Source organism: Symsagittifera roscoffensis, chromosome 6, assembly GCF_963678635.1.
Source record: "Symsagittifera roscoffensis chromosome 6, txSymRosc1.1, whole genome shotgun sequence".
NCBI classification, from domain to species: domain Eukaryota; kingdom Metazoa; phylum Xenacoelomorpha; order Acoela; family Convolutidae; genus Symsagittifera; species Symsagittifera roscoffensis.
In genome coordinates, this window is record NC_087067.1 from 25,576,878 (window position 1) to 25,591,122 (window position 14,245).

The following is a 14,245-nucleotide window of genomic DNA, read 5'->3' on the forward strand; positions in this document are numbered from 1 at the left end:
ATGATGAGGCACAAAGTTTTGAAAAACTAACACAATTTTTTTTTTAATTTTTGATGCTGAGCATTTTTCATTTTCATAATTATGGTCAAAACATTTCCAGATAATGTGATATTAGATGATATAACCTGACCTTGACGAGTCTTTCCACATATGACGAGGAATAGCTTCAGTAGTGCATATTTTTTCAAACATAGTTTTACATGCTAAAAAACATTTGTATTCATAATTTTATACGCGTAAATTTCACTACTGAGTAACTTTCTTCTTTGTATCTATGGTCATGATATTCATGTTTTAAAAATACATCAATTTGCATAATTCATCAAAATTTTCTCTGCTTAAATTGTCTTTACCTCATATGACTTTTCAGCTGTCATTTTTATGTAACTGATAAATTAACTGGACCAGTATTTGTGTGTAATTTTTGCATAAGAATTGAAAGGATCCCTTTTTTGTCCTTTTATCGGAGTTTCAGCCGATGTTTTTTGACCTTGAAGAGTTAGACTACATATGGTGCTGCAAAATTCTAACCGCGTATGTAATTTCATGCGTTTTTTTTGTATGCTGGACAGTTTTTATGTTCTTGCCTTTGGTTAAAAAATTATTTTTTTAAACAGTTTCTCGGCTCAAACTCTTAAGTTATGTAGTTTAAATTACATGTGTATTGTTTATTCTTATTTCTTGGTACATATGGATTTATTACTTGTCTGAAATTGCCTTGGGTTGTTCATACGAAACCTTCACAAATGTAAGCTCTTGATCGGTACATGTGTATAAAAATTCTGAAGCAGTCTAGAACAATTAATGAGCATTTTGAAACGTTCTAGAACAACCAAGAACAATTTGCAAAAACTAAAACATTGAATGACCATTTTGAAACGTTCTAGATTAATTTAGAACAACTTCCCGCGGATTGTGATGTGCCCAAACACTTACTCTTAACAATTTCTTAATATCTGTCAATTTTTGGTAAAAGACTATAATGATAAATTATTTGTTCTAAAAGACTCAATAGTATACTTCTACTTTGTATCAATTTCATTAGCCGAAAAGTATAAACAATAACAATCAAATTCGGAGAAATTTAATTGTTTGAAAGTCAAAACATACCAAAACTCGGTTGAGCACGGCCAAAACGTATCTTGCTCAACACGAGCACGGTCGAGCTCATTAGTTTTGTCCGAGCTTTCAAATTGTTACACTGAAGATTGGATATTCATGTTTTAAAAATTTATCAAGTTTCATAATTCATCAAAATTGTCTCTGTCAAAACTTTCTTTACTTCATATGGTATTCGAGCTGTCATTTTTATATAACTGCATTACGAAGCCAAACTGTGTATTTTGTGCATTGTAAGCCGATTTCACAACAAGGACGCTCCCTTTGTTCTTCTTTTGTTCTTTACTTTCCTTTGATCGTTCCGACAAAATTTTTACATGTTTAAAGACTTGTCTCTGGAATCCAGGAACATGCAGACACAAAATTGTGCACCTATCCCGTGCACAGTTTGGCCTCGTAATGTGATAAAATAACTGGATCACTATTCAGCTGTAATTTTTACATAAGAATTTCTCAAACCAACTAAAATTTTAACAAACCAACTAAATTTCAGATGATATTCTGTTATTCTCCTTCTGTTATTGCGATCAAATTGCAAATATTGTTAGTTTTGTTAATTTATTTTCTTCTCAAAGTTTTTGGATTGTATTCGTTACCAATCTGATTGATGATGCCTTACTTAAAATATAATAAAAATAGCAAATTTCGAAACTCTGTTAAAAATTTAAAAAACTAAAATTTGAGTTTGAAATTTTAGTTAATTACGCATTGACCATGGCATACAAACACATGCAAATAAACTTGCATAAATACGCTTTTTGAGCGTTTTCGAATAGTTATTCAGAAAAACAAAAAACATTTCAGTTTTTAGATATTCAGGACTAAGTTTTGCACAGAAAAAATTTTGCGCGCGAAAAAATTGGAAAATACTTGTTAGATTAGAAAACATTTTAGTGCTTCAACTGAGATACCAAAAATTCTTTTAAAGCATTTTTGAAAATAATTTAAAAAAATTTTTGAGTAGCCATTTCTAGAAATGATATGATTAGCGCCAAATCAAAAAAATTTTTTTTTCTTGTATGATGAATCACAAACATTTATGGCAAAACAAGAAAAATGGCAAACAAAAAAATGTTAGCAAAAATGTATGAAATTTGAAAGAAAAGTATTTTTTATTAGACTCAGCTTATAGAAATTATGATTAGTTTTTTCGGTCAAAGGAGCTGAACTCGGCATATCAAATTTTCATGTAATAAATTTTCGCGAGGATAGTTAAAGAGCAGTCAGAATTTTCAGGGATTTTTTAGTATATTGACTTGTTGTGAATAATTTAGGTTTAGGTTTAGATCTACACTTATTTCGTTTGAATATAACTATCGAGCAGAGATATTAGAATTCTTACAAGATCTTAATGGTTCTTTTTCGTTCCAAATTTTGAAGAAGAAGCATAATAATTATGCTTAGAGTGGTTTTTATATTGATTTCTTTATTATTTTTAAGCCGTCTTTTTTGGCTAAAATTTTTTTATTATGTGAAAATTACTGTTGCCCGAAGCTCAATTTCAAAAGATTGATTTTTAATAATTAGTCAAAATGGGATAACCAACGCGTCTTGTTTGCGTAACAATAGCACGCGTTGTTACGGATTGTTGTCTTACAATTCATTTGGACGTGTTAATAGGCTACACGACCTTAAGACTTCAAGACTTCACATGCTGTTTTCGAATATCAGATAAAACAATGACTACTACAAAAAAAACATACCATTTTATATATGTCAGGGTAACACATTTGGAAATCAAGGATTATAGTTCAAAACAGTATGCAATAAATTCAGTCAGCTTGCGTTAGTTTAAGGCCGCACCGAGCGCCGATGTTTTTTATTTGATAATTTTAACAGATAGGTTGAAAATTTTTGCACATTGTGTCCTTTACACATAAAAATATTCCCTTAAAAACTCCCTTAAATATACACTTTAAAATATTCCATATCACTAAAGTATCTTGACAAAACTGATCGCAACTTTTTTCGTTCCTTCTGTATCAGCAGTATTTTTACTGTGAAAACTATTTACAGTGAAAGAAATTATACAGTTAAGCTTTCTAATAATGGAACGCTGTTGTTTCGATCACTTGAACATTTATATATATACGACCCAAAATTAATTTTTGACTTTTAAATATTGGATTAAACGCTTAAATCTTATCAAATTGAGTCCAGTAATTTTTTTTCTGACTTTCATTCAATTAAAAGTGCAATTCCTAATGTAGTTTTTTGGGCTTTATTACAGAAACGACCCATTTTTTGTGACCAAAAGAAAAGCTCGCAGATTATTTTTTCGACAATTTTTTATATACTCTGACAATTTTTTTGCTCTTTTTTCTTCAATTTAATTCCTGACATGCTAATATGAACTAAAGAAGGAAGATTTTAGCATTAACACATTAATCCCCTGCTTACGTGGGTTAAAAGAACGCAAAATATGTCGCATTATTTATTCCTAATCAGGCAAATTGGCAATTTTCAAACCTCATAACTGAACAATAAAAGATCACTGGTGAACTAGGATGGTAGAAAAACTTTCTGATAAAACTGCTTAATTAAGTAGTCTAAAATTGACTGAATAAAAAACCATCCCAAGCATAACTTTCATATTATCCAATCAACATAGGCTGCTCATATGTCACGACGAAGCCCTCAGGGATTCGACCCCCTTGCCGACCCTAAATTCAATACGAGGCCAAACTGTGTTTTTTGTGAATTGTAAGCAGATTCCACAACAAGGACGCTCCCTTTGTTCTTCTTTTGTTCTTTCAATTTCTCTGATCGTGCCGACAAAATTTTGTCATGTTTAAAGATTTTTCTGTGGAATCCAGGAACATACAGATACAAAATTGACTTGGCAGCGCAGAAAATTTTTTTTGGCTTGTTTTGGCAGCGCTGAAAATTTGGTCAAAAAATGATCTTTACAATATTAGGGAGAGCTCTGAAAATCAGTTTAGTTAACCTAAAAAAAAAGTCTCGACCAAATTTTCGAAAGTTTTTTTTAAATCCAACCCCCCTCGAGCACATCCTAGATCCGCCCTTGTTCAGAGTTGGAACCAAGCCTGAATTTGAGGCCCGGGCTCGGTTGGGAAACAAAAAATTTCAAGCCCGGGCCCATTTTTACTGAAAACACAAGAAATATAAAAACTTTAATAAGTTCATTGGTCGCAGCCGATCCTAGCAGTTCGATTTGGCTGGCTTTTGCTGCAGAAAAGAGGGCACGCTTTGCTGGCCGGGTTTGCCCAGCACTGTTCAAGTCACGCTCCCTCTGAGCGCTTTTAGCTTGAACAGTGAAAGAAGTGAACTCTTTTGAAAGCCAGGCCCGAGCCCGGCCCGGCTCCAACTCTGCCTCTGTTGAAATAAATTAATTTCAAGGTTTTTTGATACTTTAACTGATGTGTAAATTTTAGGAACGCGCATAATTGAAGGCAATGTGCAATTACATTATATTGGCTCTGTACTTATAGACTTTTTGCCGCACCTGAAAGCTTGAGCTTTTTCCTGTTCCTCCTTTGATTTTTCTGAAACATTTATGCGAAAACCTACTTAGAATAACCTTTGACTTTTTCAATTGGATTAAAACATGTCATCATGAACAAGTGAACATATTTTCACAATATGACCAATTTTGATACATAATCATATTGTATTGTTGCGAAAGTAAAATTGAGCGAAAATTGGCAGCGGATTGAAAAAGAAAAAATGTTTTTTTTTCTGTCGTGTATAACTTGCTGCGGTGGCCGATTTAGGAATTTAGCGACGGTTCGGATTTTTTGAAACCTTTTCGAAATAGGTCGCAAAAAAGTCTGTGACTTGTACTAGTTACAAATTTTGAAGAGATTTAGAGTGCAGGATCAATCCACCGGCAGACAAGCGCCAAATAGTGCAACCGAGTACTGGCATGATTTGGGAGAAGGGTGTTGCGGCATTTGGGGAGTCCCCTGAGGATCTGAAGGGCAAGCGGGTTCAACTTCCAACATATCCTCAATTTTTACCACTTGTTACTTATGGCAAGTAGTTTTTGCATCAAACGTTTAAGTAATCTCTATTTGTTTAACTTTATAATGCCAGCTAAACATACCAATAAGTTCCACCACCGAGAATTGCAGAGCAGTCTTCAATGGTAGCTTATAGCTGCTAAGATGGCTAGGGTTACTTTGGTTTTTGTTATCTTATAACGAGTTCGGTAATCTTTGTGTTAGGTTAAAAATTATATAAGACAAAATTTTATCAACAAGTTAAAGTTGTGTTGGCATTGCAAATAGAAATAGAAGGGGTTATTGTTTTTTTTTCTCTAAAACTCTTTAAACCAATTCAAACAAATCAATTTTTTCTGCTTCTTTGCCTTCCTTGACTCTTTCCCAACTCTGTCTGTTGACTTTGGTTTCTATAAATTATGTTTTTGTAGGTTTTTATGCGGAGTTTCGCTCACGAGTTATTTTCAACCGAACAGTGTGGAGAGATGCTGAGAAAGTGTTCAATGGTCTGAACAAACTGAACAATTGCTGGACACAGACTGGCTGCACTGTTGTGTATGTGCACATGAGAATGGGAGACTACAAGTACCATCTCAACGCTCTCCAGTGGGACTGCGACGTGTTCGAGAAAACAAACTATCTCCAGGATGCCTTCAAAAAAGTAGCCACCCTCTACAAGGTAAGGGTCTATATCTATTATCGATTATACAGTCAGCTGGTTAATGATATGTATTTTACAACATCTGAATTCTTTCAGCCTTTTGTCTTTGGAAACAGATATTCTAAGCATTTTTCTGTAATAGGCTGCATTAAATTAGAACTGACAGAAATAATTTAAAAGTCAATATGGCCACAAATTTTTAGATGGCCTCTTTCAGACTACAAGTTTGTCTGAAAAATTAGCTTCAGGTGTGTTATATAGCCCTAGGTCACGGAATCCGCATCACAACGAAACTTCAAATGATTTAGGGACAAAACACAACGAAACTTCCAATGATTTAGGGACAAAACACAACGAAACTTCAAAACACAACGAAACACCAATTTCACAAGTCAAAAACACCGAATTTGCATCTCTGTTTTAAAGTATATTTCTTAAATAATTGTAGGAACATCAACCATTTCAATAGGTAACTCATTTCTTAGTGATCAGAAAGTATATGCTTTTTGTGACCAAAACAAGACGCGTAACAAATCATAATTTACCAATCGAAAAATTGTTTTCAGAAGCCAATGTTCTACATCGTTGGCTACTCAGACAAAGACGTAGACAATTTCTTCCACACGCACAAAGAAGAATTCAGTCCATACCATTATAAGCTAGTTGCACCATACGAGCGAGAAATGCTGCCCCACAGAAGAACAAAATCATACCAAGGTTCGTCTCAATAACAATATGTCGTGTGCAGTGGATTGCGCAGAAACTTTTCTGGGGGGGGGGGGGGGGGGGAGTGGTTTTTTTCGAAAAGAAAATTTTGTTAACCTTTCGTTAAGTCGGTCACCGACCGATTTGATTTTCCGAGCTCTCCGAAAATACCATAAGGACCCTATTTGGTCCGAAATTTTCGGCGCCGCAGCCAAATTTAAAAGAAACATGCTAAAAATTACGTTTCAGCATTTTTAAAAAGTATTTGACCAAAAAATTGCTTTTATTTCGGCGCGCGCTACCCACTAAATTTTAGCTACATTAGCGCCGACGACGCCCTTAGAAAATTTTTGATTTTGACTAGCCAGTAATGTATCTCAAAAATATTATCAAAGGGGACCCTTTGGAAAAGTTTGGAAATCTGAATTTTCTTTCTTTTCCTACTGACTGTTGGCTGGTTTTAAATTAGCTTCAAATTCTTTGCCTGCGGTAAAAAATTTGATTGATCCAGTTTTTGTAAAGTAAAAGCGGCTGAAATACACAGCGGGTTTTTTTCCTTCCACCCTTCCCAAGCTCCCCTTTCAACCTTGCACGAGCATGAAATTTATGGTCTAACGAGTGGTTTTACAGGGTTATTTAAGGAGACTGAACATGTTTTTCATCGCTTAATTAGTCCGCATTCCAATGTTTATAGTTAATGCCAAATTGTTGGCAATATCTTTTTCGGTCAACGAATTTGAACGAAGTTAATTAAGCTAAAACTGCTCATATCGACGTCGGTTCTTAGCTTCTCACTGGTTTTCACACGTAAAAACCATTTCCAAAAAGCTAATTAATCTATAAGCTGTAGGTTTGGACAGATTAACATGTTCAAGGTCACCGATATTGCCAGCAATTTGGCATTAACTATAAAAAAAATCGGACAATGTGAACAAAAATTTGACCTGTAAATATTTGCAGGTGGGGGAGAGGAGGGGAAAGAGCCTCAAAGCGCTTTGTGGCTATCTTTGAAGCTGAAAACTTTTTAAAAATGTTATTCATTTTTTCGGTTTCCTTCAATTTAGTTAGATTTTTCGGAGAGTCAAGTTGCAATACTGAGACTAAAAATAAGGCTCGTTTTGACCTAATACGATCAAAAATTGGCTGGGTAGATTTTAACTATCAAAGAACGAAGGATGTTTTTAGCAAAGAGTCTTGAAATATGTTTGAGAGTCAAAACTTGCTATCTTGTTTTGGGTTTTTAAGGCAAATTAAGCTAATTTTCCTGTGGAGCAAATATTTGGATCAGTTTAATCAAAAAAGTGTCAATCATTTAATGATCTTGCAAGGCGATACAATTTTTCAACGTATATGATTACTAATTTTTTTATCAGTTCTTTTTCCCCGACTCTCTGTTGGCTAGGTATGTCTGATCTTATTAATCGAGCTGTGAAAAGCAAGCAAACGGTAAAAAGGAAGTTTTTAACCAGAAATATGCAAAACTGCTTTATCTGAACTCAGTTTTTATTAAAATTGAATTTATTCTGACCAAAAAGTGTTCGAAAAATCATTACTGTTTTTTTGCCCGGAAAATTTACAACAATAATACCAAATTGGACTGAGTGTCAACTTATATATCTTTTAGCGAGTTTATTTTCAAAGTTTGAAAGTATGCAAAGAGAGTTGTGCCTCATACGTTGTAAGGGAACTGGACCTTTAACAGATTTGTTTCAGATTTCGACCTTGAAGGTACGTTTAGCATCACCCTGAAAAAATTCATCCTGATGATACAAAATTCGATAACATCTAGAAAAATAAACAATTTGATTAAATATTCAAAAAATATTAGAAAGGATTTCCATTTTTTAAATGAAATTCCTCCCTTCCACGCACGAAATCAAAAAATGTTACATCTTTGCACCTTGAAACGCAGTATTACCACCAATTAGCTTGCTTTTCAATTTCATGTGCAAAAATTTAGCTGGAATAAATTGGAGAAACAGAGAATATAACGCGGGCGTTACTTATTCCAATTTCGGCAAATTAGAGACTACGATAGAAAACCCAAATTCGTAGAAAATAAATGCAATAATAGATTTTAAGTTTTGGAGTTGATACTTTAGATAGCATAAAAACTTTATAAGCAAAACTAATTAAATCAGTGAGTGAAAATTCATGAGGAAAATGGCGAGCCCAAATATTCTATAATTTCATCAAAAATCGGAAAATTATTGCAAAAGTATCGTAAAGATTCTATCTGCTAAAAAGCGAGTTTAAATTCAACATTAACGTTAATCCTTTTTGTTCCAAATTTTGATAAAAAGTCAGCATTTCAAAAGCTTTGATTGTTTTTTTAGACTAATTGCTTGAGGAGAAAATCAGTATGGGGATAGACTTTGCACTTTTCTTTGAAACGTTCATCTATGATGCTGGAAGCAAAACGGCAACTATTATTTTAAAAAAACGCTTCAAAACGAAATCCAGCGATCTGAATACATTTGTTTCGAGTTTCGAAGAAAAAATGCATTATTTGAGCTAGTTTTTTTCATCAGTAGAAATCTTCTTTAACAAAAACTTTCTGTCATCTAAAATATATTGACTCCCTGCCCTGAGCACAATAATAAAAGTTTGCTTCATCTGTGATTTTTGCTGTGAAAATATGGCGTTTCTAAAAGAAACATATTTGCCTCATTTGGACTTATTCACGCTTTTTCAATTTTTGTTAAATGAAGCAAGAACTGTGATTTCATCCGGCTCAGAAATTGTTTCATAAGGCAATATTATGAAAACAAAAATGAAAAAGTTTAGCTTTGTTTCTTTTTTTTATAAAAGTTAATCAATTTTGAAATTTCTAATTAATTGACTTGTTTCGTGGACCTGAAGAAACAGTCGGAACATTAAGGATTTGGTCCTGTTACGAGTAGCAATGTCGTTCCGACTGTCAAAGAAAAAAAGAGTACTTATAATTGGCGCGGTTTGTCACAATTTGCCGATTGAAGCTGAGAATTGCTTGAAAATTTTTTATACCCATTAAAATTATTGACTTCATGAGCCAATTTGGCCAACCGTTGGATTATTTTAGGGGCGTTTTAAGTTTTTTGATAATTCTGAAAGCGTACCGCGAATTATTTTTGCGTGCTGAGTTACCCCGCACTATAACTTCGCTCCAACTTCAATTAAGACAAGCGACTCGGTGGCCAAAATTTTGTGTTTCAAGTTTCACATCTGCCGCTTCAAATTTTCACAACTGCTTTTCGATCTTGTACTAATTGTATGGTTTTTAATATTTTTTATTAAAAAATATTCAAAAGTGTTTTCTTTCACAAAAAAAGTTAAAAGTTTTCAGAAAAATTTTCTTCAACAAGAAAAAAGACTCTTCGTATCTGGGCAAAGCCGTGAATGTTCCAACTGTCTTTTAGTGTCTCTGAAGCAGTGTTCGCTTTAAAAAATGATGAATATTTGGGAAAAAATAGAAAAAAATTACAAAATATTGAGTTTTTTTTAATCATCCCCGCACCCGCCGTATAAAGTACGAAGTGATAGATTTTTCTCCTATTAACGTAGAATTTATGATAAATAGCCTGTTTCAACCAATTTGGAAAGTTTTCTATGAGGGAATATATCTCCGTTTACGCGTTAGAAGCGCGATATATATCGCGCTTTAATTGTCCCAAATCGGCCAAAATGGCAATATTTAAACCCCCATAACTTTATAAAAAAAATGATCACCGGTAAAATATCTTTTCAAATTTGAGCTCAGGAGAGCAATGCCTTCCGGCTGATATAAAAAAAAATCCGTCAAAAATTCTCATTTAAAAAATCAAAATTTGTCTGAAAAAAAAACCACCCCGAGCACAAATATTCCATCACTTTCGCTACGAAAGTCGGAACAATAATAAAAAATATTCGAAACCGATGAAAGGGCAGTCGAAACTTTCGAGACTTGGATGTGATGCGCGAGCAGGCTTGTTTCTTTTAAGGCTCAAAATAAACAATTGAGACCAAATAACGAGTAATGGATATTTATAAAGGAGAGTTTACGAGGACCCTTCTTCACGAGCAGTTTTGTTAGTGTTCCGACTTTTGAAGAAAATCACAGAAAACTTATTTTGTAAGAAAATGTGCATTAATAAGAATCGCACTGAACGTATTTATTGTCACTAACTTCACGTAGACTTAATTGGTTCACTTTTCCATTTCAAAGTTTTGTTGGTGGCAGGGGCGGATTTAGGGGGGGGGGGGTCGAAGGAGGGGGGCGGACGCCTCCCCTCTCTCAGGGATTCGACCCCTGCCGACCCAAAGGGTCACCCCTTTGATACTTTTTCAGAAATCCATTTTTGACCGACCGACCCTAAAATTTTTCTAAAGGCGCCTTTGGCGCCAATATATACTAACTTTGAGGGGGAGCGCGCGCCAAAAAAAACGCAATTTTTTTGTCAAAATTTTTCAAAAAGTGCCCAAAAACGGCTTTTTTGACTGTTTTTTCAAAAATTTGCCAGCGGCGCAGAAAATTTTGCCAAAACAGGGGCAAAACAATGCTTTGGGAGAGCTCGAAAAATCAATTTGGTCCACCTAAAAAAAAAGGTCGTCAAAATTTTGGAAAATTTTTTGAAAATCCGCCCCCCCCCCTCGAGAAAATTCTAGATCCGCCCTGGTTGGTGGTGCTCAACTTTTGTTCTTATTTTAAGGTCTTTTTATTGCAATTTATTTTACCTGAACAACCAGTCCTGTTTAAAATCCATGCTTCCCTTATTGGTATCATGATCTTCCCCAAAACAAGAAGCGGCCTCGATCTAGTCTGAAAAATATTTGAAAGGTCCTGTGAATCGTGTGATTTTGAAAATGGAACCCATCCGATTTTCTACTTATTCCGCCCAAATTTGTATTCTTTGTAGTCCGTTGCAATTTTTTTGTTTCGATTTCACGCTTTTTACGTAGAATCCAATTTGTATTCTTTGTAGTCCGTCGTACTAGATTCTACGTAAAAAGCATGAAATCGAAACAAAAAATTGTCGGCTTCTTGAAATAAAATTATTGGCTCAAGTTTTTAAGCCATTTTTTAACTCAGTGTCCTAAACTAGCGTCCTAAACAACAAAATTCTATACATCGAATAAATGCAAAGATAAGTTTTTGTTTTGCTGCAGAAAAATTTATAAAAAGTACCTGGTATTATGTCAGAAAGTGGTACAAAATTCACAAATTGTTCTAAGTTCCAGACAAAAACTGTATAGTATTATTTCTTTGGCTGTCTCTGTACCTGTTTAATGACAAAAGCAAAAACTGTAACTCTTCGCTTGTTTGCCAATTGCAGTCAATCAAAATACAGACTAGCAGCTTAAGCTGAAGGATGTTGAAAATTTGATATTGAGCGGAAAAAGTAAAAAGAACTGAAAAAATTGCCCAATAAACATGTTATGGTATTTACTTGTTAGTAAAAGCATGGTAGGGGTCCCTAAAACTTTCCTAGTATTTCACCTCTCCGCTTTTTTCAATCAGTTTTTGCTTACAAAGAGAAGCCAGTAGTATTCTATACAATTTCTGTTATGCGATTTGAGGCCAAAACCTATTTTTCGCTTTGTTTATTAACTGTTTTTATACAAAAAGTTTGGTTTGTGTCCTTTTCTTGTTTACAAATTTGTTTATTTTCTAGGTATTGATTTGGCTTTACTTGCGATGAGTGAAGTTCTGATTTTATCGTACGGAAGCTACGGAGATTTCGGCGCTCTTTTGGGCAGAGACAAAAAGCATGTGTTGTATCCTGGGAAGCACAAAGCACACGATGAAACGGGTGTGAACTTGGGTCTTCCTCACTTTCTTCCTATACCATGGAACATCACAGAAACAGAACGAACAAAATGATATAAAATAGCTTTATACTCTTTCCCTAAAAATACGTTTGCTGCTGATATATCGTTTCTATATTCAATTTTACTCGTATTTACGAAAAACTAGAGGGATCAGTTCTAAAATTCAAATTCCTCTTGTTTTTTAATCGGCAAGCTTAACAATACCACGCTTGTATCTGAAGTTGTTCGTTGCGTCCAATGTTGTTCCCGCACCGAGGTTTAACGGGAGAAAAATCGATTGTAATATATTTTTGTTGACTTAAACCTTGTATATATTCGAATATCGTGGCAAATTTAGACCAGCACGTAATAGATTTTAACTTGTAACGTTCACCTAGTAACGTATCAATCACACCAATTAGCTGGCCTTAAGTCCAATTTAGGAGGTTATCTGAGCCTCCTACAAGCGACCCGTACTGATAAAAAAAGGTTTGCGATCGATTTATGCAGATAGTTCAGCAAAGACCTAAAAAAGTTGATTTGAATGGATTTATAATCGATGTTTTTTGAAAGATAATTTCAGCTCAAATTTAATGAATCCCTTTTGGCGAATTTTTATTGTTTTGATTTTCATGGGGTTTTATAAAATAATATCATAGATTTAAATTATTATAAGTCGGTTTATATCCTTTTTGTCTATTCATGTACACGTTTATCGAACAAAAGACCAATTATTAATCTATACTATCAAACAAAAGAGTAAAACTCGCAATAAGTCTGTAGCGTAGGCTTTCAGTTGCCTTCTGGCGTTTATGTTTGACCAAAAAACCATGAGTATTATGTAGAATTGTTTGCGCCATCAATTTTCTAGCAATTAAAGTCGATATTTTTCTGTCGTGATATCCGGGGTTGAGAAATTGGACGACAATCAAATAATTTGGAGGCACTAAAATTATCGGACGACAATGGACGACAATCAAATAAGTTGGAGGCACTAAAAAAGAAAGTTAGACGTTTTTGCAAAAGTGAGAAATTAGACGAAAGTGAGAGAGATTAAATTTATTTGCAGACAAATTGCGTGAGAAAAACAAAATTGTTTGCAGACATCCATTAAATTTCAGTGGCCAAAAATTCAAAGTTTCAAAATAGTTCCTTCCGAAGTTTATAGCTATTGTCATTTTATGTTCTTTTTGCATTTGTGAAACCTGACTCTTAAGAATTAATTTTGTTGGCTCTTTCCTTTTCATAGCAGTGACGTCTAAAATGCCAGTTCTGTAAAAAAAATTCCATTTAATTTCGTTTTTTTAGCATCCGTCTTATTTGCCCATCGTCTAATTTCCTAGAACCCGTGAAATCCGTTTGAATCCTTCGTTGATCAATTTACCTGAAAGATTGGGCTACCAGAACTTGATTTTTTCCCCATCATCAAAAAGCATACGAAACATCTTTTTATATGTCGATATGCTCAATGTGCTATCAAAAAATTACAATTTTACCCCAAAAAAAAGTCCAAGAAGAACAAAGACAAGCAATAAAAATTGTTTGATGTCATAGAAGCTTGAAACAAAAAACACTCGCGAGCAGAAATTGAATGTGCAAAACAGCTTTTGATTTTTTTATTGCTTAAACAAATTGATTTTTGAGCACTTTTGTAACTCTAAGTCAACCATAATTTGTCAAATTCTTTCAAAAAACAGGACAAAATTGACATTTAGAGAAACTTTTGAAAGATATCCATTAAAAAATTAAGCTTGGTCAGCTGATAGAAGTTTTTTTTCTGAAAAAGAAACTAAAAACCATAAAAGTCAAACAGAGGTTAAGTTACTTCGTCCTGAGTTCTTTAAAATTAGAAAAAAATGAAATTGTGCTTTTAAGGTTAATTGTTTTTCACAAAAAATTACGCGTAAAACTTTTTTGATAAACGACACCCCATTTTGAATACACTAAAATAATGGGCAAACTTTTAAAATTTGGCTGATAGATCTTAAAACACAGAGGCACAGCGGAGTTTTTACACAGCTAGCATTGCAAG

At 33.9% G+C, this 14,245-nt stretch overlaps 1 protein-coding gene across 2 annotated transcripts; it reads left to right on the forward strand.

The window, feature by feature from the left end:
• Nucleotides 1-1,570: 1,570 nt before the first annotated feature.
• Nucleotides 1,571-12,378, forward strand: LOC134848377 (uncharacterized). 2 transcript variants are annotated; one of them, XM_063865788.1, is made up of 6 exons: nt 1,571-1,662; nt 4,950-5,114; nt 5,513-5,760; nt 6,309-6,459; nt 8,161-8,175; nt 12,078-12,378. In XM_063865788.1, the coding sequence occupies exons 2-6, from the start codon at nt 5,006-5,008 to the stop codon at nt 12,284-12,286; spliced, it is 732 nt and encodes a 243-aa protein (XP_063721858.1). In that variant the 5' UTR covers nt 1,571-1,662; nt 4,950-5,005; the 3' UTR covers nt 12,287-12,378. The 2 variants fall into 2 exon arrangements, with proteins under 2 accessions (XP_063721858.1, XP_063721859.1); XM_063865789.1 differs by lacking the exon at nt 8,161-8,175 and having other exon boundaries at nt 1,579-1,662.
• The last annotated feature ends 1,867 nt before the right edge of the window (nt 12,379-14,245 follow it).

Excerpts from the sequence above, each read along its gene's own strand:
- LOC134848377 (XM_063865788.1), top strand. The coding sequence starts at position 5,006 with ATGATTTGGGAGAAGGGTGTTGCGGCATTTGGGGAGTCCCCTGAGGAT. Across the intron at positions 5,115-5,512 it reads TTTACCACTTGTTACTTATG|GTTTTTATGCGGAGTTTCGC; the intron begins GCAAGTAGTTTT and ends ATGTTTTTGTAG. Across the intron at positions 5,761-6,308 it reads AAGTAGCCACCCTCTACAAG|AAGCCAATGTTCTACATCGT; the intron begins GTAAGGGTCTAT and ends AATTGTTTTCAG.